The sequence below is a fragment of the Nelumbo nucifera genome, chromosome 1 (assembly GCF_055504915.1).
Source record: "Nelumbo nucifera cultivar China Antique chromosome 1, China Antique-T2T, whole genome shotgun sequence".
Taxonomy (NCBI): Eukaryota; Viridiplantae; Streptophyta; class Magnoliopsida; order Proteales; family Nelumbonaceae; genus Nelumbo; species Nelumbo nucifera.
This window is the reverse complement of record NC_142649.1, coordinates 61,369,325-61,393,099: the sequence shown is the minus strand read 5'-3', so window position 1 is coordinate 61,393,099 and position 23,775 is coordinate 61,369,325. Positions and strand designations below refer to the sequence as shown.

The 23,775-nt window shown below is 40.3% G+C and overlaps 1 protein-coding gene across 4 annotated transcripts in view; it reads left to right on the top strand.

Moving 5' to 3' along the window:
- ARP8 (actin-related protein 8) overlaps window positions 1–23,775 on the top strand; it is a 111,331-nt gene extending 87,556 nt beyond the window's left edge. For all 4 annotated transcript variants that reach the window (XM_010254606.3, XM_010254605.3, XM_088894432.1 and 1 more), the window contains 6 exons: window positions 8,874–8,955; window positions 19,379–19,521; window positions 20,889–21,037; window positions 22,138–22,271; window positions 22,446–22,564; window positions 23,384–23,775. In XM_010254606.3, the coding sequence (XP_010252908.1) occupies window positions 8,874–8,955; window positions 19,379–19,521; window positions 20,889–21,037; window positions 22,138–22,271; window positions 22,446–22,564; window positions 23,384–23,467 (711 nt within the window). In that variant the 3' untranslated portion in view covers window positions 23,468–23,775. The remainder of the gene's footprint in view (window positions 1–8,873; window positions 8,956–19,378; window positions 19,522–20,888; window positions 21,038–22,137; window positions 22,272–22,445; window positions 22,565–23,383) is intronic.

Genomic DNA, 23,775 nt, shown 5'->3' with positions numbered 1-23,775 from the left:
TCAAATGGTAGTTCTGCTTTTCCACTTTGTCGTTCTATTCGTATTTCTCGACCTCCTAACCGATGTGTTTTCCTTCAAACAATAGTTCCTTTTCTGTTGTACTTTCTTCCAGAGATATTCCTAGATCTTATAAGCAAGCCATTAGAAGTCCTCAATGGAAAGAAGCCATGGATGCCGAAATTCAAGCCCTCCATGAGAATGATACTTGGGATCTTGTGCCTGCTCCTCCAGATGCTTCTACTGTTGGAAGCCGTTGGGTCTATACAATCAAACTGAAGTCGGATTGTTCCCTTGATCGATATAAGGCTTGGTTAGTTGCCCAAGGATACAGTCAAGAATATGGGATTGATCCATATCTACTCGGTTAGTTCCCTTGATCCATATCTGCTGTTAATTCCTGGACTATCTACCAACTAGATGTGAAGAATGCTTTTCTTCATGGTCAACTGAAGGAGACATTCTACATGAAGCCTCCACTTGGACATTGCAGTGATTCTTCACGTGTCTGTCGCCTAAAGAAATCCCTATATGGTCTGAAGTAGGCACCCAGGGTTTGGTTTGAGCGCTTTCGAGATGTTATTGTAGCCGGGTATAACCAGAGTTCCTTTGATTACTATTGTATGTTGATGACATGCTTTTAACTGGGGATGATCATGATGACATTTGTGAGCTGAAGTCCTTACTTCATAACTCCTTTCACATGAAGGACATGGGTCCCCTTATTTCTTGGGCTTGGAAGTCCATCGTAGCAGTCGAGGGTATTTCATTTGTTAGCAAAAATATGCCTCTGATCTCGTCAAACTAGTTGGAATTACTGATGAGAAACATGTAGATACCCCTTTGGAGTTGAATGTCAAGTTGTCTAAATCTAAAGGCCTAATTCTTCTTGATGCTACTTTGTACCTTCAGCTTGTTGGTTCTCTGATCTATCTAACTATGACTTGGCCTAATATTTCACATGTTGTTCAGGTCGTTAGTTAATTTGTTTCTGCCCTTCGGCAACCTCATATGAGTGTTGTTTTCCGCATCATCCGTTATGTTAGAGACAACTTCTCAGGGACTGTTTTTCTCTTCCTCATCATCCATACAATTGAGAGTTTTTGCTGATGCAAACTGGGCTGGTTGTCCTGATACTCGCCGATCCACTACTGGGTGGTGCGTCTTCATGGGGACTCTCTCATCTCCTGGAAGTGTAAGAAATAGCAAACTATCTCTAAGTCTTCTACTGAAGCTAAGTATAGAGCCATGTCTTCTGCCTGTAGTGAGATTGTTTGGTTGAAGTCTCTCTTCATGGATCTTGGTACTCAACTTCCTACTCCTATCCCTCTATATGCCGACAATACAAGTGCTATCAAGATTGCATCCAATCCTGTCTTCCATGAGAGGACTAAACATATCTAGGTGAACTGTCACTTTATTAGAGACCTCATTGCTGGCTCTACATCTCTTCCTTATGTAACCTCTCACATGCAGATTGCTGACATCTTCACCAAAGCCATGACTAAGAGTCGACACCTCGTTCTTATGGGCAAACTGATGCTGATGTCTACGCATCAGTTTGAGGGGGAGTGTGAATATATATCTTGATGTACATTATTAGTATAGCCCTTGTTATACAATAACAATATTCTCATTATTTTATTTGTTTCTTTTATCTTTCAGCCCTATAAGGGAATTATTGTAATTGTACATATCTTTCATATCTTTTAATATAAAAGGGACTCTTTGGAGTGGGGGTCGACTATTCTTGATACCCCTAAATCTGTTCTCTCTTGTTCTCAATTCAGTTCACATTTGTCTGGTCTGGTTCTCTAAACATTGCAAATATCAGTCTGTTCTATAAAAAACTAAAAGAAGATTATTGAAATGTCCATAGTCATTATTTATGAGGAAAATAAAAAAAAAAACACAGGTTGATACCTTGGGTCTGGGTGTCTGGCCAGAGAAGGGGAGGGGGGCCAATAGATCATCCATCAAGTTTCCATCCCTTGTGCAAAACCACCTGCAATGCCATATCTCAGTTGGGGCCTTCCACTTGCAACTCAGGAGATCACTAGGTGTAGGGGAGTTGTGGCTGAGAGATGTAAAGATAACAAATGAAGGAAAGTCTAAAATTCTAAGTTTAGTGGTGGATACAATGAAGGGACGAAATTAGTCAAAACCCTCATTTTGAGAATAGTGAGGTACAATGACCTGACAGGGTGGATCATCTTAAACTCGATCTGACCAGAATCTAACATGGGGAAAGGGTTGGAGAACCAAACTAGATGCATCAAAGCACCTCACAAATTGTTCCATTAGGGACGAGGCAGCACAAGGTTTAGATCTCTAGTGGTTTGGGTCCTTGGTTCAATTACCTTGATTCTGTTAGATGTTGATAGGTTCCCGCTTCTACTCTATTTCCGGTGAGCTGGTTCGAGGGAGCTCGCCCTCCTGATAGGTTCCCGCTTCTCTATATAGTGCATGGCCAGCTAACAACCTGTAACCAACTTTGAGCATCTTACAGACTATGATTGCTTCCCAATACGTGGACGTTGGGTATACACGAACGTAATGGGTGGTGCTATATGCATGATTCATGTGGTGTTCTGGACTGACACTTGGGCCTGTTGGGCCTGGATTGCTTTGCCTGGGTCTTCTCCTCCACTGGCCTTAACATTCCCGCCTCCTTCAAGAATGAACTTGTCCTCAAGGTCAAGGGTGGGAAACTGCTTCTGAAGTTGGTTATAATCCTCCTATGTGGCATTTTCTTGAGGCAAGCCACGCCATACGACCAGAGCCTGCTTATGGACCTTACTGCCCTTGCGAACCCAACGTAAATCCTTGATCACCAAAGGCTCGAACATTACTTCTCCTGCCTCTGTGAATTGCGGAGGAGTGGGGCTGATAACATCGGTGGAAGCCAAGCACGACTTCAGGAGGCTGACATGGAAGATGGGGTGTAACCGGCACTCGACAGGTAAGTGGAGGCGGTAGGCAACAAGCCCAATTCTCTCTGCCACCTGAAATGGGCTGAAGTATCTTGGAGATAGTTTCTAGGATGCCCTCCTCACCAGAGAGGCCTGCTTATACGGTTGGAGTCGTAGATAGACCCAGCCCCCGATAGGGAACTCTAATTTCCGATGCTTCTTGTCATAGGCTAATTTCATTTGTTGTTGGGCTTGTTGTAAATGTAATTTGAGGAGCTTAAGTGTACTGTCTCTCGCCTGTAATTGTGTCTCAACCTTGGCTACCAACGAAGTACCCGACTCATAAGGCAAGATGGAAGGAGGTTCGTAACCGTACAACACCTTAAAGGGAGTCGTTCCGGCTGAAACCTGGAACGTGGTATTATACCAATATTCGGCCCAAGGCAGCCACTAGGCCCACTGCTTGGGTCTATCACCCACAAAACATCTCAGGTATGTCTCCAAGCAATAGTTGACCACTTCAAATTGCCCATCCGTTTGAGGATGGTAACTGGTGGAATGCAACATCTGAACCCCTTGAGCTGTGAAGTATGCCTTCCAAAAAGCACTCATGAAGAGAGGATCCCGATATGTTAAAATGGACTGTGGTGTTCCGTGCATGGTTTAAATTGTCGATGTTGATGGAAATGTCGCTTACCAAAATATAGGACATATGTCGGAAATGTCGAGGGGAAATATTGTAAAAATTAGAGACATTGTGGAAATATTATGAAATATGTGGAAATATGCAAAGACATTTTGTAAAATGATAAAAGGAGCATTAATACATATTTCTAGACTATTATCTTATTCCCAACCATTATATAAAGCTAAGAAACTAAGATCAATAACAAAGTAGTAAATGACGATTTACTGATTTATTATGCATTTTGATGTTTTTACAAGGTTATCTGATATTTTCTTTTCTTATTTTTAATTCTGATTTATTATAAATTCTAATATATTTTCACACTAGTAAATAGAAATACATTTATTCTGATTTTTAAATATTAAAGTTATAATACATTATGTTTTATTATAAATTTAATAAACTGGTTCTCCTTTTTGTAGTATTAAGATTATGATAAATTCTGATTTCTTATAAAACTTAATGAATTTATTATGATTTTTAATACTAAATTTATAATAAATTATGATTTAGTATAAAATTTATTAAATTTATTCTGATTTTTTATATTAAATGTAGAATATGGTTTATTATAAAATTTAATAAACATTTTCTGATTTTAATAAATATTTTAAAAAATACTAACTAGTTAATATTTTATTACTTGAAAAATATTTTATGTTTTATATTATAAAGTAATTAATTTATTCTTTTGTTTTTATATTTTGTTAATTCTTTTTTATAAATATTTTATTTGAAATATTAAATAGAAATTATTAATGGAATAATCTATATTAATATACTGTATTATATTATTATAATATACTAATATATTATATTTTTAATGTACATTAGTGGACATCCTGTCGACATAATAGGAAAAACTGTATTTTTTTTGGTATTCGGAAATGTCGACCGACATAATGTAATTTTTATATTACCATCCATTTTCATGTCGGTGAGCCTTGACATCAACATATGTCGGGTGACATTAGCGACATTTGAAACCATGGTTCCGTGGAGCTTGGCTACTTCTCGAATGTAAGCCTGGGCCATTGTGGTTGTTGAGTGAGATCGAGAGAGGCTTATAAAGTGAGCATATTTACTCAGTCAGTCCACCACCACCAGCACCACTGATTTCCCTTGGGACATGGGTAACCCAGTTATAAAGTCCATGGTGACAGTCCATGGTGACTTCTTCCCACACCCTCTCCGGAATGGGTAGAGGTTGCAGTAACCCGACTGAAGTCTGGGTGCTATATTTCTGTTGCTGGCAAATAGTACATCGGGCCACAAACTCCTGAACCATTTGTTTCATACCCTTCCAATAGTAGTGGGTTGCCAATCGTTTGTAGGTGCGGAGAGCTCCTGAATGTCCTCCTTGGGCTGAGTTATGGAATAGCCAAAGCAACTCTTGATGATATTTGGATTCTCTCGACACCACCATACAGCCCTTGTAGTAGAGAACTCCATTCTGGACTGTGTACCTTGGGGCCTATGTAGAATCCTCAAGGATCCGGGCCCGAATTTGGGTTAAATTAGGGTCGTCCTGGGCTTCTTGCTTTAGTTGCGTAGATAGTGGGTAATTCGGTCATGACAAGCCCATTATGTGAAAGTTATTAGCTCTGGAGAGTGCATCCACCACCACATTAGAGGGCCCGGTCTTGTATTCAATAGTAAAGTCGAACCCCATTAACTTGTAGGCCCACTTATGTTGGCTAGAGCCCAAAACTCGCTGCTCCAGTAGGTGCTTAATGCTGCGGTGGTCCGTCCTGACAATAAACCTTTGGCCCAGAAGATATGCTCTCCATTTTTGAACTGCCAGAGCAATGGCCATGAGCTCCTTCTCGTAAGTGGACTTAGCTTGAGCTTGTGGAGAAAGAGCCTTGCTGAAGTAGGCCAAGGGTCGGCCCTGCTGCACCAGAACTTCACCTATGCCTTTACCTGAGGCATCAGCCTCCACTATAAACTCCAGATCAAAATCAAGAAGGGCCAATGTAGGTGGGGTGGTTACAGCTTCCTTGAGTGCCTGAAAGGCTTCTTTAGCTTCTTGATCCCACTCGAAGGAGTGCTTCTTCAACAATCATGTGAGAGGAGTGGCAAAAACCCCATATCCTTTAATGAACCAACAGTAATAACCCGTTAACCCAAGGAACCCCCTAGAGCCCGTGGAGAGCTGGGTGCCCAGGAGACCATGCAATTAATCTTCTCTGGGTCGGTGCATACCTGTCCTCCAGAAATGATGTGCCCCAAGTAGCTGATCTGGGTCTATCCAAACGAGCACTTTGAGGGCTTAGCGAACAATTGATGCTGTCGTAGTAGGCTTAACACACACTGCAAATGTTCCAAATGGGAGGCCCAACTTGAACTGTAAACAAGTATATCATTGAAGAAAACAAGGACAAATAGGTGCAGATAAGGTTTGAAAATTCCGTTCATGAGTCTTTGAAATGGGGAGGGGGCATTAGTCAGCCCAAAGGGCATCGCTAGGAACTCAAAATGCCCATCCGAGGTTCTGAACGCAGTTTTGTGGACGTCTTTGGAGTGGTCCCGGATCTGATGGTAGCCTGACCGAAGGTCCACCTTAGAAAAGTATTTAGCTTGGCCCAACTCATCAAATAGCTCTTCAATCAGAGGTATGGGATACCTATCCTTGACCGTGATGTGGTTCAAGGCTCTATAGTCCACACAGAATCTCCAACTACCATCTTTCTTCTTATCAAAATTACTGGGGAGGAAAATGGGCTGCTGCTGGGCCGGATAAAACCTTTGTCTAACAGCTCCGTCACCATATGCTCCACTTCAACTCTCTGGTAATGGGGGTAGCGGTAGGGTTTGACGTTGGCAGGTGGGGCTCCGGGTTGGATGGGAATCTAGTGATCATGGGCTCAAGTGTGTGGCAATGAGGGAAGGTTCTTGGAAAATGTCGGAGTAGGTCTGTAGTAATAGTTGGAACTGTAGGGTCTGGCTTGGGGATGGGCTAGTGTTTCCTGTGAGTGGAGTGACATTGGGCCCAGTGGGCATTGATCCCATGCTCATTAGTAGTGGAATAGAGTCTTGTTGACAGGACTTAAGAACCACCTCCAAACTGTTAGCGGTTATGGGTTGGGCCTTAATCCCCTTTAATGTATAGGAACTCCCCTCATAAGTAAACTGCATTGTCAAATCAGTCCAGTTACACACCACAGGGCCCAACAACTGTAGCCATTGTATGCCCAAGACAACATCTGCCCCTGTGAACTCTAACAGATGTAGATCCACTTTAAATTGGTACCCCTGAATCTTTAATTCTACTGATTTGCACCTCCCATCACAAGTGATTTGGTGGCCATTGGCCACGTTGACTGCAAACGAAGAGACAGGTTCTATCATTAACCCAAGTTGTTTGGCTAATCGGGGAGTAATGAAATTCAGAGAGCTTCCATTGTCACTCAAGACAGCCACTCTCTTCCCTGATATCAGCCCTTGTACTTGCATGGTTCTTGGGGCCTGGTAACCAGCTAGGGCTTGAAGGGATATAACACAGTATTCTATCTCCGGTACCACCTCCATCTGCTGAACCCCCCCAGGTCACCGGTTTGGGTTTCAGATTCATCCTCTCCTTCTACTTGTAGAAGATACACATGTTGGGCCTTACATTTGTGGCCTGGAACGAATTTTTTGTCGCAATTATAGTAGAGGCCTTTCTCCCTGTGGGCCTGCATTTCCGTCCAAGATAGTTTCCGGTAAGGGAGGGTCAGAGCTCCAGTCCTCTTGTAAGGTGGAGCTGGTAAGGGAATTGGCTTGAGGGTAGCGGTGGTTGGGGTTGGAAGTAGAGGCCCAGGTTTCGAATCAGTCTTGGGATAGGGTCCTTTCTGAATTAGGCCCGCCTGAGGCCCAATAGGCCTCCCTAACTTCTTAAGGTGGTCCAATCTCTCCTGAAGCTTAGCCAATCCCACTGCTGCCATCAGGTTGGTCGGCTGCATGGTGTTCACCTCTATTCGGATGTTTTCCCTTAAGCCCCCTATGAAACACCCCACCAGAGCGGCCTCTGGCCAGCCGTGAACCTGGGTGGCCAACCTTTCGAATTCGTTCTGATACTCCCTCACTGTTCCCGTCTGTCTTACCCGAGAGAGTGACTCGTTGAAATTTTCATAACCAGAAGGACCGGACCTCACACATAAGGCTTCAGTTAGGTCTAACCAGGTGGTCTGAGGGTGGGTCTTACGGTACCATTGGTACCACATAATAGCCTCACCATCCATGTGTATGGCGGCAATGGAGACCCTCTGATCTGCTGGGGTCTCATGGAATTCAAAGTAGCATTCGGCCCGATAAATCCAAGGAACGGGATCATCACCTGAGTAAAGAGGAAAATCGATTTTGGCAGCCTTGACTGGAAATGCTCCTCCTCGCCTAACACCGCTGCTGCTAGATCCTTCAACATCCGTGGGTCTGGAAGCTGATGACATCCGTTCGAACTGACCTACCAAAGCTGAGAGGGTCTCTTTGATTTCTCTCAACTCACTAGTAGTCTGCCGCACTTCTCCTTCTGCGCTCGATCCTTTCTTCTGCAGATGAGAACCTGGTGGTTGGCATCGCAGCAAGGCTCTGATACCAGTTGATAGGTTCCCGCTTCTACTATGTTTCCGGTGAGATGGTTCGAGGGAGCTCGCCCTCCTGAAATGGATGGGAGATTGGAGACGAGAGGGAAAGAGAGAGAGAGAGTGAGAGGGAGAGAGAGATAGGGAAAGAAATATCAAGGAATTATTCACTGTTCTTTCATGCATTTGCTGATTGGCCTATATAGTGCATGGCCAGCTAACAACCTGTAACCAACTCTGAGCATCTTACGGACTATGATTGCTTCCCAATATGTGGATGTCGGGTATACACGAATGTAATGGGTGGTGTCATACGTGTGATTCGTGTGGTGTTCTGGGCCGATACTTGGGCCTGTTGGGCCTGAATTGCTCCGCCTGGGTCTTCTCCTCCACTGGGCTTAACAGATGTGAATGCTACTATCATAATGGACTCCTTTCTTGTATCATGTGCAATTTAAATAGGTTCTTATACGTACTATGTTATCTGCTGCTTATTTTTATTTAGTGTTTTTGCTTGTACAAATATACGATCTGGCCAATGGAACAAAGTTTACAGCATTAGTTGCATAAGTTATGAACTATTTTGTTGCTATCTTTTATGTTTTCCCTTCAGTGTTTGATAATGGAAGCAACTAAAGTAATTTGTTTTTTTTCCTCATCTTCCTGTAGTCACTCAACTAATGTATGCATTTTGACTATATGTGAAAATTATAGGCGGTTTTAGCTTTGTATGCTGCAAGACGAACATCAGGAATTGTTGTCAATATTGGTTTCAATGTCACATCCATTGTTCCAAGTGAGTTATTTTGTTTTTTATTGTTGGCTTATATTTTTTGGACATTGATATTTCAATGGATGGTTCAGACTCCATCTAACCTATTAAGATAACAATTTGAATTCTTATATGATCAGTCGCACAGAGTATATGACATGTAAATTTAATAATAAGAGTGTAAATCAGGATACACTTAGAATTGGAAACCAAGAGATAACTCAATGTGACCATTTCCAGTACCTTAGTTCAATAATTCTTCATAACAAGGGAGAGATTAAGGAGGATGTCATCTAGAGAATTAAAGAAGATTGGGAAAATGGAGGGGTGCATCTGCACTTTTTTGTGATAGGAGAATACCACTAAGATTATGGAAAATTCTATAAAACAGTTGGAAGGGCAGCTATGTTGTATGGAGCAGAGTGTTGGGCAGTCAAGAAACGACATGTTCAGGAAATGAGTGTGGAAGAAATGCGAATGCTAAGATGGATGAGTGGAAAAACTAGAAAGGATAGGATCAGGAATGAAGCCATCCGTAGAAACCTAGGAGTAGCTCCAATAAGTGATAAAATGAGTGAGAGTGGGATGGTTTTAAAGACAACAGATTGGCTAGAAGAAGTGATTTGTTACAAGTGGAAGGGGCTAGAAGATCTAGTGGTAGACCAAAAAGGACATGGGCGGTAGTAAGAAATGATTTAAATACTAAGAATTTAATAGTGGATATGGTTTTAAAGACAACAGATTGGCAAAACAGGATTCATGTAGCTGACCCCATATAGTTGGGAGTTGGGACAAGGCATGGATGGTGATGATGATGATGATTAAATTTACTGTTTGTGTGCCATTTATTATTTGGGGTTTGCTTTTCTGTTTTGCTGGTTCTTAACTTTTATTGAGTTGCCTTGGTGGACAGGCATGGTTTTTGGCCTCTCCACCCTTTGAAGGACTAATGTGTTTCACTTCTTTTATTCATTTCAAATATAAACTTTCTTATTGTTCATAAGAAAATTGATATACTATCATGCTGCAGTATGCTGTCTTGTTTCTATGATCTTTAAGACTGATTTAATCTCAACGTGTTTTTTTTTTGAAATTTTTTTGGGGTAATAAAATAAAATTTATTAAAAGGAAAAAAGAAATTACAAAGGAGAGTGACTAGTAGTTGCTTGAAAGAGAAAAGAATAAACAATCTTCAATTCCCACACAAGCACTCCACCCAACTGAACCTCAACAAAAAAACCAGCAGAACCCAGAAGCCCAACAAACGACCAAAAACAGCCCCCATAACAACCACAAACAGCCCAAACCTAACTCAAACTCAAAGACAACACAAACAAAACCACATCAAACCCCACAAGAGTAACACCCTCTCTCAACAAAACCAACACCAAAACCACCCTCAAAAACTATGACCTTTAAACCACTGGACCACTAAAAGCTTCTTGAGGCTTTCTTAATCATTGAAACCTTCTTGTTTGGTCTTAATCCCAAAGAGACCCACTTTTAGTCTAGCAAAAGCCTTTGAAACCAAGACATATTGATGTTTTCTCTGTTTTTTAAGTCTTCTACTTTCCAAAGCATTTTTCCTTGTTGGAGTCGACAGTACAGGGGTATTTTGGTCTTTTGGTTTATCTAGTTAGAAGTGAAAGGTCTGTTTTATTCAAATTTAAGTTATGTGTCCCATCACTTGTAAGGGACAATACTGCCTTTTGTAACTCAACTTATTCATTATAAATACAAAGTGGGTCGGCTAGACAGAGCGACTTTTTCTCTTCTAGCCGAACCCTTCTTCTTCTTCTTCTTTTTCTTCTTCTTCTTCTTCTCCTCATACTTCAAACCAAGAACTGAATAGGATCAAGCTACCTATTTACATGGTATCAAAGCAATAAGAAACCAGTTCTATTTTTTTTCTCATCGCCCTTCATCTTCTTGGGATCGCCGCCAGCCATATCAGTTTTTTTTAATATCTCCTAGACAGATAGGAAGTTCGATAAAGGGCCAAAAAGGAGTGGTCGTTTTTTGTTCTTGGAGGTAAATATGCCTCCGGTTGCTGTGGTGGTGATCGTTGTGGTGGTATACTAGATACCCTCTATTCGATGGTACGAAGAAGGCTAGTTGTGGACAGGTGTGAACAGAAATATCTATTCGACTAGTAGTGGGCTGCGGCTACTTTCTTTTGGTCTGGATATCATTTATGTGGTAGTGTGAATTGATAGGTATGCTTATAAGCTTCTTTTCCTTCTGTTTATACCTGGATGTGTGAGTTGAAAGTAGGGTTTTCGAATGCTGAATTCATGACAGCAGTAGTGTGGTCACATTTATAGTCTGTTGAGTAGTGTGTGGTGTGGTGCTGAATAGTAGAAGGTGACTACTTTGTCTATAATAGTGATATTCCTTTGTGAAGTGAAGTGAACCAGTTAAGATGGCATCATCTGGAGATGAGAGTGACAATAAAACAGGTGTTATGATTTCTCCAGATTACTTAAATGTTCAAATGCCATCTATTAAGTTGAATGGTGAGAACTATGTGCCATGGGTCAAATCTGTGGAAGTGTTTCTAAAAGCCAAGAAAAAGGTAAAACATGTGAGAGAGGAGAAACCCCCTTCCGATTATCTAGGGTTCAATGATTGGGAACAGGAGGATGCACAAATCATGACTTGGTTGTGGAATAGCATGGAACCTAAAATCAGTGTGAATTTTATGCTTCTAGACAGGTAAAGAAATTTGGGACCATGCTAAGAAACTTTATTCTGGCCAAGATAATACCACTAGGGTATATCAGCTTTATCAAGAGTACTTTAATCTGAAGCAAGGTAACCAAAGCTTGGAGGAATACTATGCAAGCATGAGAAATATCCGTAATGAGCTTAATGTATATCATCCTCTGACTCCGGATGTTCAGGTTCAACAACAACAGCGAGAGCAACTTGATGTGACAAGGTTTTTGGTAGGTCTGAAGGCTGAATATGAACCGGTTTGAGCACAAATACTAGGGGGGTCTGCCCTCCCCTTGCTTGAAGAAGTGTTTTCCCACCTTCGGAGGATATCTATTGATTCTACAAAGTCTTCTTCCCTCTCGGACAGATCTGGTTTGGTGGTGACTAGAGGGGGAGGTCGTGGAAATAGAGGTGGTGGCCATGGGTTTCCAGGGAACCGAGGTGGTCCTATGTTTAATCGTTCTAGTGGTCGCAGTGGAGGTTGAGAGTCAGGGGAGGTCGTGGTAGAGGAAGAAGTAATGCAACTAGAAAATGCACATATTGTGGATTAGAGGGGTATACTATTAATTTCTGCTATGATTTACATGGTCCACCCAACACTTGGGCTAACCATGCTGTGACTAGTGGCAGTGGTACAGTTAGTGAAAATAAGAAAACTGATCAGACTCCCTCCACATCTACTGGTGCTTCTGGGAAGGAGATGGTAAGTGTACCATGTGAGGTATATGAGAAGTTCCTTTAGACATCCTCTCAGCAGAACACAGCTACTCTTGCCCATTCAGGTATGGCTTGCTTGGCTTCCAAACCTTCATATTGGATCATTGACTCTAGAGCCTCGGGTCATATGTTTGGGACTCCAAATGTATTTTCTTCACTTTCTCAGTCTTCTACATCCCAAACAGTTTCCCTTGCTAACGGTTCTGCATCTCCCATTTGTGGTGTTGGTGATGTTGATCTTACCTCCTTATCTTTATTATCTGTTTTATATGTTCCTAAGTTCCCTTTTAACCTTATGTCTGTTAGTAGATTAACCAAGTCACTTAATTGTTCTATAACCTTTTATCCCTCTTCTTGTGTGTTTCAGGATCTCAAGACAGGGATGAAGATTGGTGGAGGTTATGAGGCAGGTGGATTGTATTACCTTGATGGTGGTGGCCCGCCAATAGCATTTTAGTTGTCTCTTGCTCCTCTCCAATGGCATTGTAGACTTGGCCATCCATCTCTCAAGGCTCTGAAGTTGCTGGTTCCGTCCTTAAGTCATCTTTCATCGTTGGATTGTGAGTTGTGTCAGCTTGGGAAACACCATAGAGTCTCTTTTAGTCCAAGAGTTAATAGTCGTGTCTTGAGTCCTTTTTCTTTAGTTCATTCTGATGTTTGGGGTCCAAATAAAGTAGTGTCATACAATGGTTATAAGTAATTTGTAATTTTTGTTGATGACTTTTCAAGGATTACATGGCTCTATCTTATGAAAGATCGCAATGTATTGGTCTCTCTTTTTCAAAAATTTTATGCTGAAATACATAGCCAATTTGGAGTTCATATTCAAATTCTTCGCTCCGATAATGCAAAAGAGTACACCTCAACACCATTTCAGCAATACTTAGAGCACCATGGAATAATTCATCAAACTTCTTGTTTCTACACCCCACAACAAAACGGTGTGGCTGAACGGAAAAACCGACACCTACTTGAAATTGCTCAATCCATTATGCCTAATATGAATGTCCCAAAGCGTTTTTGGAGCGATGCTGTCCTAACATCAATTTTCCTCATCAATCAGATGCCCATGTCTATCCTTGGAAGTCAATCCCCTTTCTCAGTTTTGTTTCCCACTCTGTCTCCATTTCCTCTTACCCCGAGAGTCTTTGGGTGTGTTTGTTTTGTTCAAAATTTGGGGCCTGGTTTAGACAAGTTAGATGCATGTGCTACTAAATGCATCTTCCTTGGATACTCTAGGACTCAAAAAGGGTATAAGTGCTATAACCCTAACTCTCATAAGTCATTTGTGCGTTTGGATGTCACTTTCTTTGAATTAGTCCCATTTTCTCGAGTATTGAGGTCCCTTCTCCTTCCCCCGTGGTTCCACTTCCTATTCCAGTTGAGGACCCCCCCCCCCCCCTCCCTGTGGTTCCTGTTCCTTCCCCTCCCTCTCCCGTGCAGGTTACTACTGAGAAGTCACCAATCCGACAAGTGTATACTCACAGAAGAGCACCAGCCCCTCCTCCAATTCAGTCCTCACTGACAGATCTTTTGGTTGCACCTCCTCCTTCAGACCTTGATCTTCTTAATAAATTGCGGAAAGGTAAACATAGTTTTACATCTCATCCTATTTCTCGTTATGTTTTAGTTACTCACCTTTCTGCTTCCCATCACCATTTTATATCCATGTTATCCTCTGTTTCCACTCCCAAAACTGTCCAGGAAGCTCTTACCTCTCCAGGGTGGCGACAAGCAATGGAAGAGGAATTGTCTGCTTTATAGCACAATCACACGTGGGAACTTACTACTCTCCCTCCTAGTAAGCATGTTGTTGGGTGTAAGTGGGTCTACACAGTGAAGTATCTTCCAGATGACAGTGTGGAACGATTAAAGGCCAGGTTAGTGGCCAGGGGATATTCTCAGTTGTATGGTGTGAACTATATGGAAACATTTTCTCCTATGGCCAAAATTGGCTCAGTTCGGGTATTGATTTCATTAGTAACAATGTATGACTGGCCTCTCTTGCAACTTGACATCAAGAATGCCTTCCTGCGCAGGGACCTAATTGAGGAGGTATATATGGAGCAACCACTAGGGTTTGTTGCTCAGGGGGACGATGGTAAGGTTTGTAGAATTAAAAAGGCAATTTATGGGCTGAAACAATCTCCACGTGTGTGGTTTGGTAGATTCAGTGAAGTAGTGAAGAACTTTGGGATGAAACGGTGTCAGATAGATCATTCTGTGTTCATCCATGACTCAAAAGATGGGAAAATCTTGCTAGTGTTGTATGTGGACGATATTGTCATAACTGGGAGTGACAGTAATGGGATTGACAGGTTGAAGAACTTCCTACAAGATCACTTCAACACGAAAGATTTGGGTAAGCTGAAGTCTTGGGAATAGAAGTTGCAAGGTCAAGGCATGGAATTAACTTATGTCAAAGGAAACGTGTCCTTGACCTGCTTGAAGAAACAAGGCTGTTAGGTGCCAAACCAGCCGAGACACCTATGGAACCAAATGCTAAGTTGAGTGTTGATGCAGGTGAAGAGTTTGATGATCCTAGAAGGTACAGGAGGTTGGTGGGAAAATTGAACTATCTAACTATCACACGACCAGATATATCATTTGCTGTAAGTATGGTGAGTCAGTTTATGCAACATCCTTGGATTCCTCACTGGGAAGCAGTTCTAAGAATTATTAGGTATTTGAAGGGTGCTCCAGGTCGTGGTCTACTATACAAAAGTGGAGGAACTCTTGAGATAGAAGGTACAAATGCTGATTAGGTTGGTTCTATGTCAGACAGGAGATCAACTACAAGATATTGTACCTTCCTTGGTGGCAATCAGGTAACTTGGAAGAGCAAGAAACAAACAGTGGTGGCAAGAAGTAGTGCAAAAGCTGGGTACAAGGCTATGGCTCATACTACATGTGAACTAATATGGTTGAAGAATTTGTTACAAGAGATGGGGTTCTCAGTTGACAGACCCATGAGGTTATACTATGATAATCAAGCTGTTATACATATCTCTTCTAATTCAGTCTTCCATGAAAGAACAAAGCATATTGAAGTCGATTGCCACTTTATAAGAGAAAAAGTGATCAGTGGAGTGATAAATACATCTCATGTGAGCTCAGGAAAATAGTGGGCAAATCTCTTTACAAAGGGGCTGTCTCGGGGCAGAGTAGATTACATATGTGACAAACTGGGACTATATGACATATACTCTCCAGCTTGAGGGGGAGTGTTGGAGTTGACAGTACAGGGGTATTTTGGTCTTTTGGTTTATCTAGTTAGAAGTGAAAGGTCTGTTTTATTCAAATTTAAGTTATGTGTCCCATCACTTGTAAGGGACAATACTGTCTTTTGCAACTCAACTTTTTCTCTTCTAGCCAAACCCTTCTTCTCCTCTTCTTCTTCTTCTTCTTCTCCTCCTCCTCATACTTCGAACCTAGAACTGAATAGGATCAAGCTACCTATTTACATTGCTTAACTCCAACGAACAAGAAGGGTTCTCATTACTCCTTTCCAGTTCCAGAACTGGACATCAACCATTCCTGCATCTTCTTCACTATCAGCTTCTTCCGGTCTAGTTGTAGTTAAGTCATTGTAGCCCTCATGAAACAATGGTGTATGCGCTTAAAGATCTCCAACATTCTCCCTTACAGGCATCTTGTAGCGCTCCTCCAACTCTTGAAACAACTTTCTCATAAATGATTCACCTTTCAACGCAAACAAACCCAAGGTTTTACCCACATCTTCTGCCACATCAACCACTTTTTTCAAGCCAATGGCCCTGTCAATACGTGGGTTTCATCAATATAAGATTCCTCCTCGGTTCACTTAAACTCTCAGCTTCATCAGAAGATCTATCATCATCCTGGATTTTTTTTCCTTCTGTTAAAGGTCTTGTTTGATAAGTTTTCTTCCTTATATAAACCTTAGAACAGGAATCAGACAGCATTTTCCTTTTATTTCCTCTCCTTTCTTTATCTCCACCTATTTCTACATATTCAGGGACAACCGTAACAGGGTGGAGCCCCTCTTCTGAGTTTTCCTCTGTCCTTTCCAAGTTGAAAAGTTTTCCAGGATCATCCTAAAATCTGAGAATTGCCCGGCTGCTCTTTGCTTTCTAAGTCCACTACTTTATCCAACTCCAGATCTTTTTCTCCCCCAATCCAAAACAATACCATTGTTTCCTCTCCTTTCTTTAACTCCACCTCTTTTAGCACCTATAGAGTCACCCGAAATAGACTGGGCCCTAGCTTCTGAGAATTCCTGACAGATCATTAAGTCTTCCACATCTTCCCCAAGGGTTGGAAGGTTACTCAGTATCCCTTCTCTTTCCAAAATCACTGAAGCAACCAATTCTGCTTCTTTTTCACCCCTAAAGAGGGTATGTTTCTTTATCTGCCTTTTTTCCATCCTTTACTTCAAAAAAAACTCAAAAGCTTGAAAAGACTTGCCTCTTGTGGCAGTTTTTTTCCGCCAAGGCACATTGATTTCTAAGAATATTCTCAATCAGTTTCTTTTCCGCTTCGAATACACACTTAGAACCAGTCTCTGTCACTCCAGAACTAGAAGAGAAATGTCCATCCTTCGAACTTCTGCTTTTTATTTGCAGGTTTCTCCTTTATCCTTTACTGTCAGAGAGCTCCTCTCTTCCTCTTATTGCTCTTGGACCAAAGCAAGACTGTCTTCATTTGAATAAAGTACTTTGTCACAAAACACTTGTAATCCACTCTAAGTTCTTTTGCAACCCCAACTCTTTAACAGAGCAAAAATAATTACTCGTAAAGAAAACAAAGGGTTAGAGCCCCAACCTGGGCCAAAATTAGAAATAGGCTAAGACCCACTCGGTCCAACCTCACTCACTTCTTTTTCCTTTTTGATCCGTGGTCCTTAAAGATTCTAAAATTGCAACACATCCCCTCATCATCCCCAACCCTTTACCTCCTCTTTGAACCTTCCTCTGCAACTTTTTGGTTTCTGCAAATGTCCAAAACTCCTTAGATCTAACACTACTATCCTCTTTTTGAGCCTCCCTAGCAGCATTTTGAAACTCCTTAATCCAAAATAGTGTCCTCTCCAGCAACAACTAATCTTATTTGAAAAATCTCATCCAAGTAGGACAAATCCAAGAGGGTGGGAGTCACATTCAAATCTTCAGTCAACACTAAAATCCTTGCGAATTAGATGTTCTCCCACCTCCTGTTTCTAAAATCAAATCTCTCAAAAATACCACAAGCATTTCCTAACACAGAAGCCCCCAAATGTCTAACATAGGAGAAACTTGATGTCTCTATTCACCACTCGCCCACTTCTCTATGTCCCTAACATCAGGTTCAAGATGAGCAAACCTACCTACCAAGCAACAACTCAAGAACTCCAACCGATCCTCAACCTTCCCAAGATCTCTCACATAAACTCCTTTTTTCGCCATTGTTCGTTCTTCACTTCACTATTACTCTGTTATTCTCGATCAACTGCTGGGTTTACTGGTTGGCATTGTGAACGTGTGGTAATTTAATTTTGAAAAAGTAATCTTATGTATTTCATTTATAGATCAGAAAGATACATCAGCATCCATGTTCACCAAGGCACTACAATTCTACAAATGGGAATGTACTAAAAGAAACTAACAAGAATTTATATTTGTGAAAAAACATTGTCCACACAAAAAGAGTGAACTATAATTGGATCCCCTTGAACTTGGTATGAACTGACAACCATGAACACAAAATACTTTAGACTTCCCTTATTAGCTCTTCCTTGGAGCTGACTCTATCATCAGGAATATGTACATTCCTCTCACTTCAGATTGTCCAAATCACAACCAAAGTTAAAAGTATCGATACACCCGATATGCACGAACAAGTGTATCAGGTGTTCCGATATCTAACTTTTTTTTTTTTTTTTCAAAATTGCTTCAGGGGGGTCAGTTTTAGGACTGCCTACACCCCTTAGGGAGTTGCAAAGCAAGTGTTGAAATCTAGGTTTTCTTGAAGAAAAGAAAAGAGGAAGAATGTGCTGAGAGGTGTGTGTGTGTGTTACTGTTCACACCCTCAAAAAGCTCTCTATATTTTGAAACAAGAAAATTACAAGGAAGCCCCTACTTGGGCACCCAAATACACAGTATACAAAGAGATGAGGAAAAGACTAAAAACACCATTGCCTAAACATTCTCAAAATGGGATTTTGGGGGCCTGCCGATATGATGTGAAAGTTTGGACCTTGATCACTACTAAGGGGATCATTCCCTAGATAATGCTGCCTCTTTTATTTAATTCCCCTAGGCACCAAGTATGCAGATTATTTGGAGTATGGATTAAAATATCGATTAACTTGATACCCAAAGTTGGGTATTGGTGTGTATTGACACGATTGATTTCCATTTTTTCTTTACTTTTTAAAAAAATTATTGGTGTTAGAGGGATGTCATTTGTCATTCCAAAGCTTTAAAACCTTTAAAAGTCTTTTGTATCAGACTATCAGTGTATCCGTGTGTATTTGGATTCATGATACGGATACAATACACCCAATACGGGGTGTATCGTATCAATATTTTAATCCTTGGTTTGGAGGATGTTTTGCAGTGCCAAAAAAAAATAATAAAAAGGATGATATGAACTTTCTGTGACGTCTGAGCAAGGCACACAGTTGCTGTGTTTAGGCCACTTCTGTATTGGGTGTATCGTATCAATATTTTTAATCCTTGGTTTGGAGGATGCTTTGCAATGCCAAAAAAGAAGAAAAAAGATGATACGAAGTTTCTGTGACATCTGAACAAGGCAAACAGTTGCTGTGTTAAGGCCACTTTTGGGGAGAGTGAGAGAACCCAAATCTTTGTTGTGAGGAAGGGGCTGTTGAAGGAGGGTTCAACTCTCTCTCTCTCTCTCTCTCTCTCTCTCTCTCTCTCTCTCTCTCTCTCTATGTGTGTGTGTGCATGCATGTGTCTGTATGTGTAATTGTGCAGTTCCTGTGCATCGAAGTTTTTTCCCCTTTTTAACAGACATCTCTGTTTTATAACAGTTTTACAAGGTAAAGTGAGGCGTGATGTTGGTGTGGAGGTTGTGGGACAGGGAGCTCTAAAGCTTACAGGATTTCTCAGGGAGAAGATGAAACAGAAGAATATGAACTTTGACTCATTATACACAGTTCGCACACTGAAAGAGGTATCCATGCTTTTTTTTTTTTTTTGAGAAAAGAGGTATTCATACTTTTTGTTTTCACACTTATTCGTGGCCTGTACCTCATGGAATACTCTTTTGTTGTTATCGGCATTCATATATAGAAGGGAAATCTTTAATTGGTCTTACTAGAGGATATTAAATGACCTTTAAAATCTGATCCAGTCCTTGTTTCTTGATGGTTGGAATTTGGAAATAAAGAATTGGTGTATGGAATAACCACATTGGATTGGCTCTATTGTTGGCCTAGGATACTGTAGATTTCACCATTTTTGGAGCTTGCTTGTTTAGCAACTACACAACAATCTTGGAAAAATATCTCTTTTTTTAAAAAGGATCATTATAGTTTTCCAGGTTGTTACCAAGAACTTTAAAATATATTTTGATTTTTTGTATTGCACTTAGGGGTATCAATGGTATTTGAAAATCCGATTTCAAATTCAAATTTTGATATAGTCGAATCGAATTAGGATAATTCGAATATCTAATCGATCGAATTCGGATATCCTATTCATACCAAATAGCTACTCGGATTCGGATTTGGATATGACCTGATTCGATTCAATAAATATCCGAATTCAACCGCTTATTTAATTCTTATATATAATATATAAAATTTTTAAATGTTTTATATAACTTATATATATAATAATTAAATTATATAAATAATCTATATATTTATATACTTTATATAAATAAAATATTTATTTTACCTAAAATAATTAATTAGTCGAATTCGAATCGAGTCAAATATTTGAATATTTAATCAGATTCAAATTTGGATATTGCCTGGTCCGTTTCGAATTCAATCCGTTTACACCCCTAATTGCACTTCCCAATTCCCACTTGTGTAATATGGTACATGTTGTAGATGTTGTGTTTAAAATTTAACAGAGAAGGTCTAAAAGGTATTTTCAAAGATCTTTTCTCCCCATGATCTCTTTCCAACTTTAAAGAGGCAAGGACTACACAAAATCAATGAAGTAAAATTTTTGCTCATTTCCTAGAATAAATGGAGCAAAAAAAATTAAAAGATTGGCTAGAGTGTGATTTCCTTTGTGCTTAGCTGAGGACCATGCTGTAGATGGTTTTCTGTAGGGAACACTATCTACAGTACTAGTAACTAGAAGTGATCTGTTACAAGTTGCTGGGGCTAGAAGAAGATCTCAGGGAAGACCAAAAAGGTCATTGGTTTAAGTAGTGAGAAATGATTTGAAGGCCCATATTTAACAATGGAGATGACACTGAATAGAACAGTGGCAGTACAGGGTTTGTGTAGCTAACTCCAATTGAGATGAGGCTTATTCTCTGTACACATTTGCTGATGAAATGGTTGCTGCACTGGCCCACAGAAACTATGCTATGTTGCTGCTGATTATGAGACAGAGCTATCCAAAGATACAAACGCTTCATTTGAAGTTGCGGGTGAAGGTTGGTTTACCCTCTCAGAAGAGCGCTTCCAAACAGGAGAGATCTTATTCAAGCCACGAATGGGAGGACTGTAAGCCCTTGTCCTGTTACTTTTTTGTCAGTCTTTAGAAGTTATGGTCTAATATTTTGTCTGGTGACACTTTGAGTTATCAAGTTACTTCCATGTGTCCCATTATCTTACTAGGAAAACCTAATAAGTTGTTTCTATGGAGGTTATTTGCAAATGCACTGTGATCTTTATGCATGATCAGGCTTGATTGATGGCAGAAAAGCCAACTAACCCAAAAGTTTTTGTAATGACTTTGAAGCTAAAGTCAGGGAATGACAGAAAAGAATTTACTGAATCCTGCAGAAGCCTATTCCTTTTGTATATGTAACTAAGAAACCTTATTAAAAGGAAGAAGGAAAAGCAGAAATCAAAATCTGACTTCCCTCTGTCAACCTGAAATAGAGAAAATAATAAACCAGAAAAAGAAAATAAATAAATAATAAGACAAAGGTTTGATGTGGTTAAGCTTGATATTGTACATGCACAGGAGACAAGAAAAATGACTATTGAGAAAACTGAAGATACACATGTTCAGCCAACTTCTCCATCCTCTCTTGCACTCTCTCAACCCTAGTTTAACTTGAATAATGTGTTTAATAAGCATAACACCTAATTATATCAAAATCACAGCCAGGTTCCTTTCCCTTTCAAAATCACAGCAGTCTCCTTATTGAAGAAGTGATCCATTCTTGTTTCACAGGCACTGTAGAATGCTTGCAGAGTCCACAAGTATCAATGAGGCACTTTCTAGGATGATGTTTTCAGTTCTGTTCTGAGTACATAATCTTTTTCTATTAATTGCTGCTCTAAGCTCTGGTGCTATGTTTGTTGCTTGGCTGTAAAATCTGGCAAAAGCCCATATTATTTTTTCCATTGTGTGTGTGTGTGTGTGTGTGTGTGTGTGTGTGTGAGAGAGAGAAAGAGAGAGTTCAGCATGGTTGCTACTATGCATGTTTCACCTTGCTTTTGCAATTTTGTTGCAGTCTGTTGGTCCAAAAATGGTATGATAAGTTCAATAATTATCCCTTTTCCTCTTTTCTTTTTTCTTTTTTCTTTTTTCTTTTCAAGGAATATTATTTTAAACTAGCTGGTTTGAAGATCTCATGTGCCATGATGTACAGGCATACAATGGGTTTACATCAGGCTGTAGCACTTTGCATGGACCATTGTCAAGCTGCAGAAGCACCAGTTGATGATGGGTGGTTCAAGACCATAGTTTTGGCAGGTGGAACCGCGTGCTTACCAGGACTGCCAGGTATTCATCTAAGAATGCCTACCATCCATGTATTTAATACCATAGTTGTTATACATCCACACTTGCAAGGATGATATGTTGTCATATCAAGACGATCAAAGATATTATATATGAAGGCAAATTGTTGAAGAGATTGAACTGAAACTCCTGATTCATGTCTTAACTGGATTGCAGAGAGGTTAGAGAAGGAGTTACATGGACTTCTTCCCCCATCCATGTCCAATGGAATCAGAGTTCTTCCCCCTCCATATGGTGCAGATTCTGCATGGTTTGGGGCGAAGCTTATCAGTAATGTAAGTAGCTTAGCCACTTAAACAAACAATTCTGTAGATATGTATCCATACATGCATGTAGCATTGCACATCCAACATAAAGAAAATCATCAAATTTTACTATACATAGTTGATATGCAACACTTTCCACAACTTGATTGTAGATCTCTGTTCAAGCTATGGCTGACTTGGTTCCCCCAACTACAAAACAAGTTTTTAAACTCAAAAGTTGATTGAATACTGATATCTCATTGACCTGGCTGAATCCCTTCCCAATCCACTTCGAGTATGAAGCTTTTGAAACTTGCCTGAATATTATGACCACATATGTTATGAATTGTTCATGCTACCGAAAGAGACCTTGTATATAACCATGGGATAACAATGCTGCAGATTTCTTTCAGCAGTGCAGCCACTTGTGCATTTCATCTATTTTAAGATTGGTTAAAATCTCAACCAATTCTGTGGCTAAAAGTCCACAATACATGCATACTCATGCCATACATGCATATGCAAATGCAAATGTGTATCCAGAACTTACATGTATCATGTATGTAACCTATCTCAATCTACTTCATATTGCAAAGCACAAATTATTTTCCAATAAAACTACTTCTTTCGAGGGGGCTTCAGTCCTTACAAAACTACGCTTACACCATCCTCACAGCCTTTTTCAGCCGTGCATTGGGAATATCTCCGTACTTGCATCTTTTTATTCATGGGGAAATATTCTCAATACACGGCTGCAAGGGGCTGTGAGGACAGTGTGAGGACCAAATCCGATTTCCTTTCTTTCCTATCATCTGCATTTATATATAATATATGTTTGTGTTAACACAGCTCAGCACCTTCCATGAGGCTTGGTGCTTGACAAAGAAAAAATTCCGTCAGAAGTCCAGACGTAGCATCATAGGCGCATGGTGACGCATGTAACTCCTGAAGCTCTACAGTTGGTTGCCGGATTCGGGGAGGCGGAAGAAGTTTGCCTAAGAATCTATAAATTGCTTTCTAGATCTTATACATCCCATTTTTTTCTTAATTTTATCCATACAAATAATTAGTATTGCAAACCCTTTGTAGTCAATATTGTAAACAAATACAATGTATGCATTCGCTGTGTTCTGTAAAATGTTAATGTACAATACAGCTTAAATCTGAGAAAGATAAAAGATATGTGTAATAACACGTAACATGTGGCTGAATATAGTTTCATTTTTGGGATGGAGTCTAAA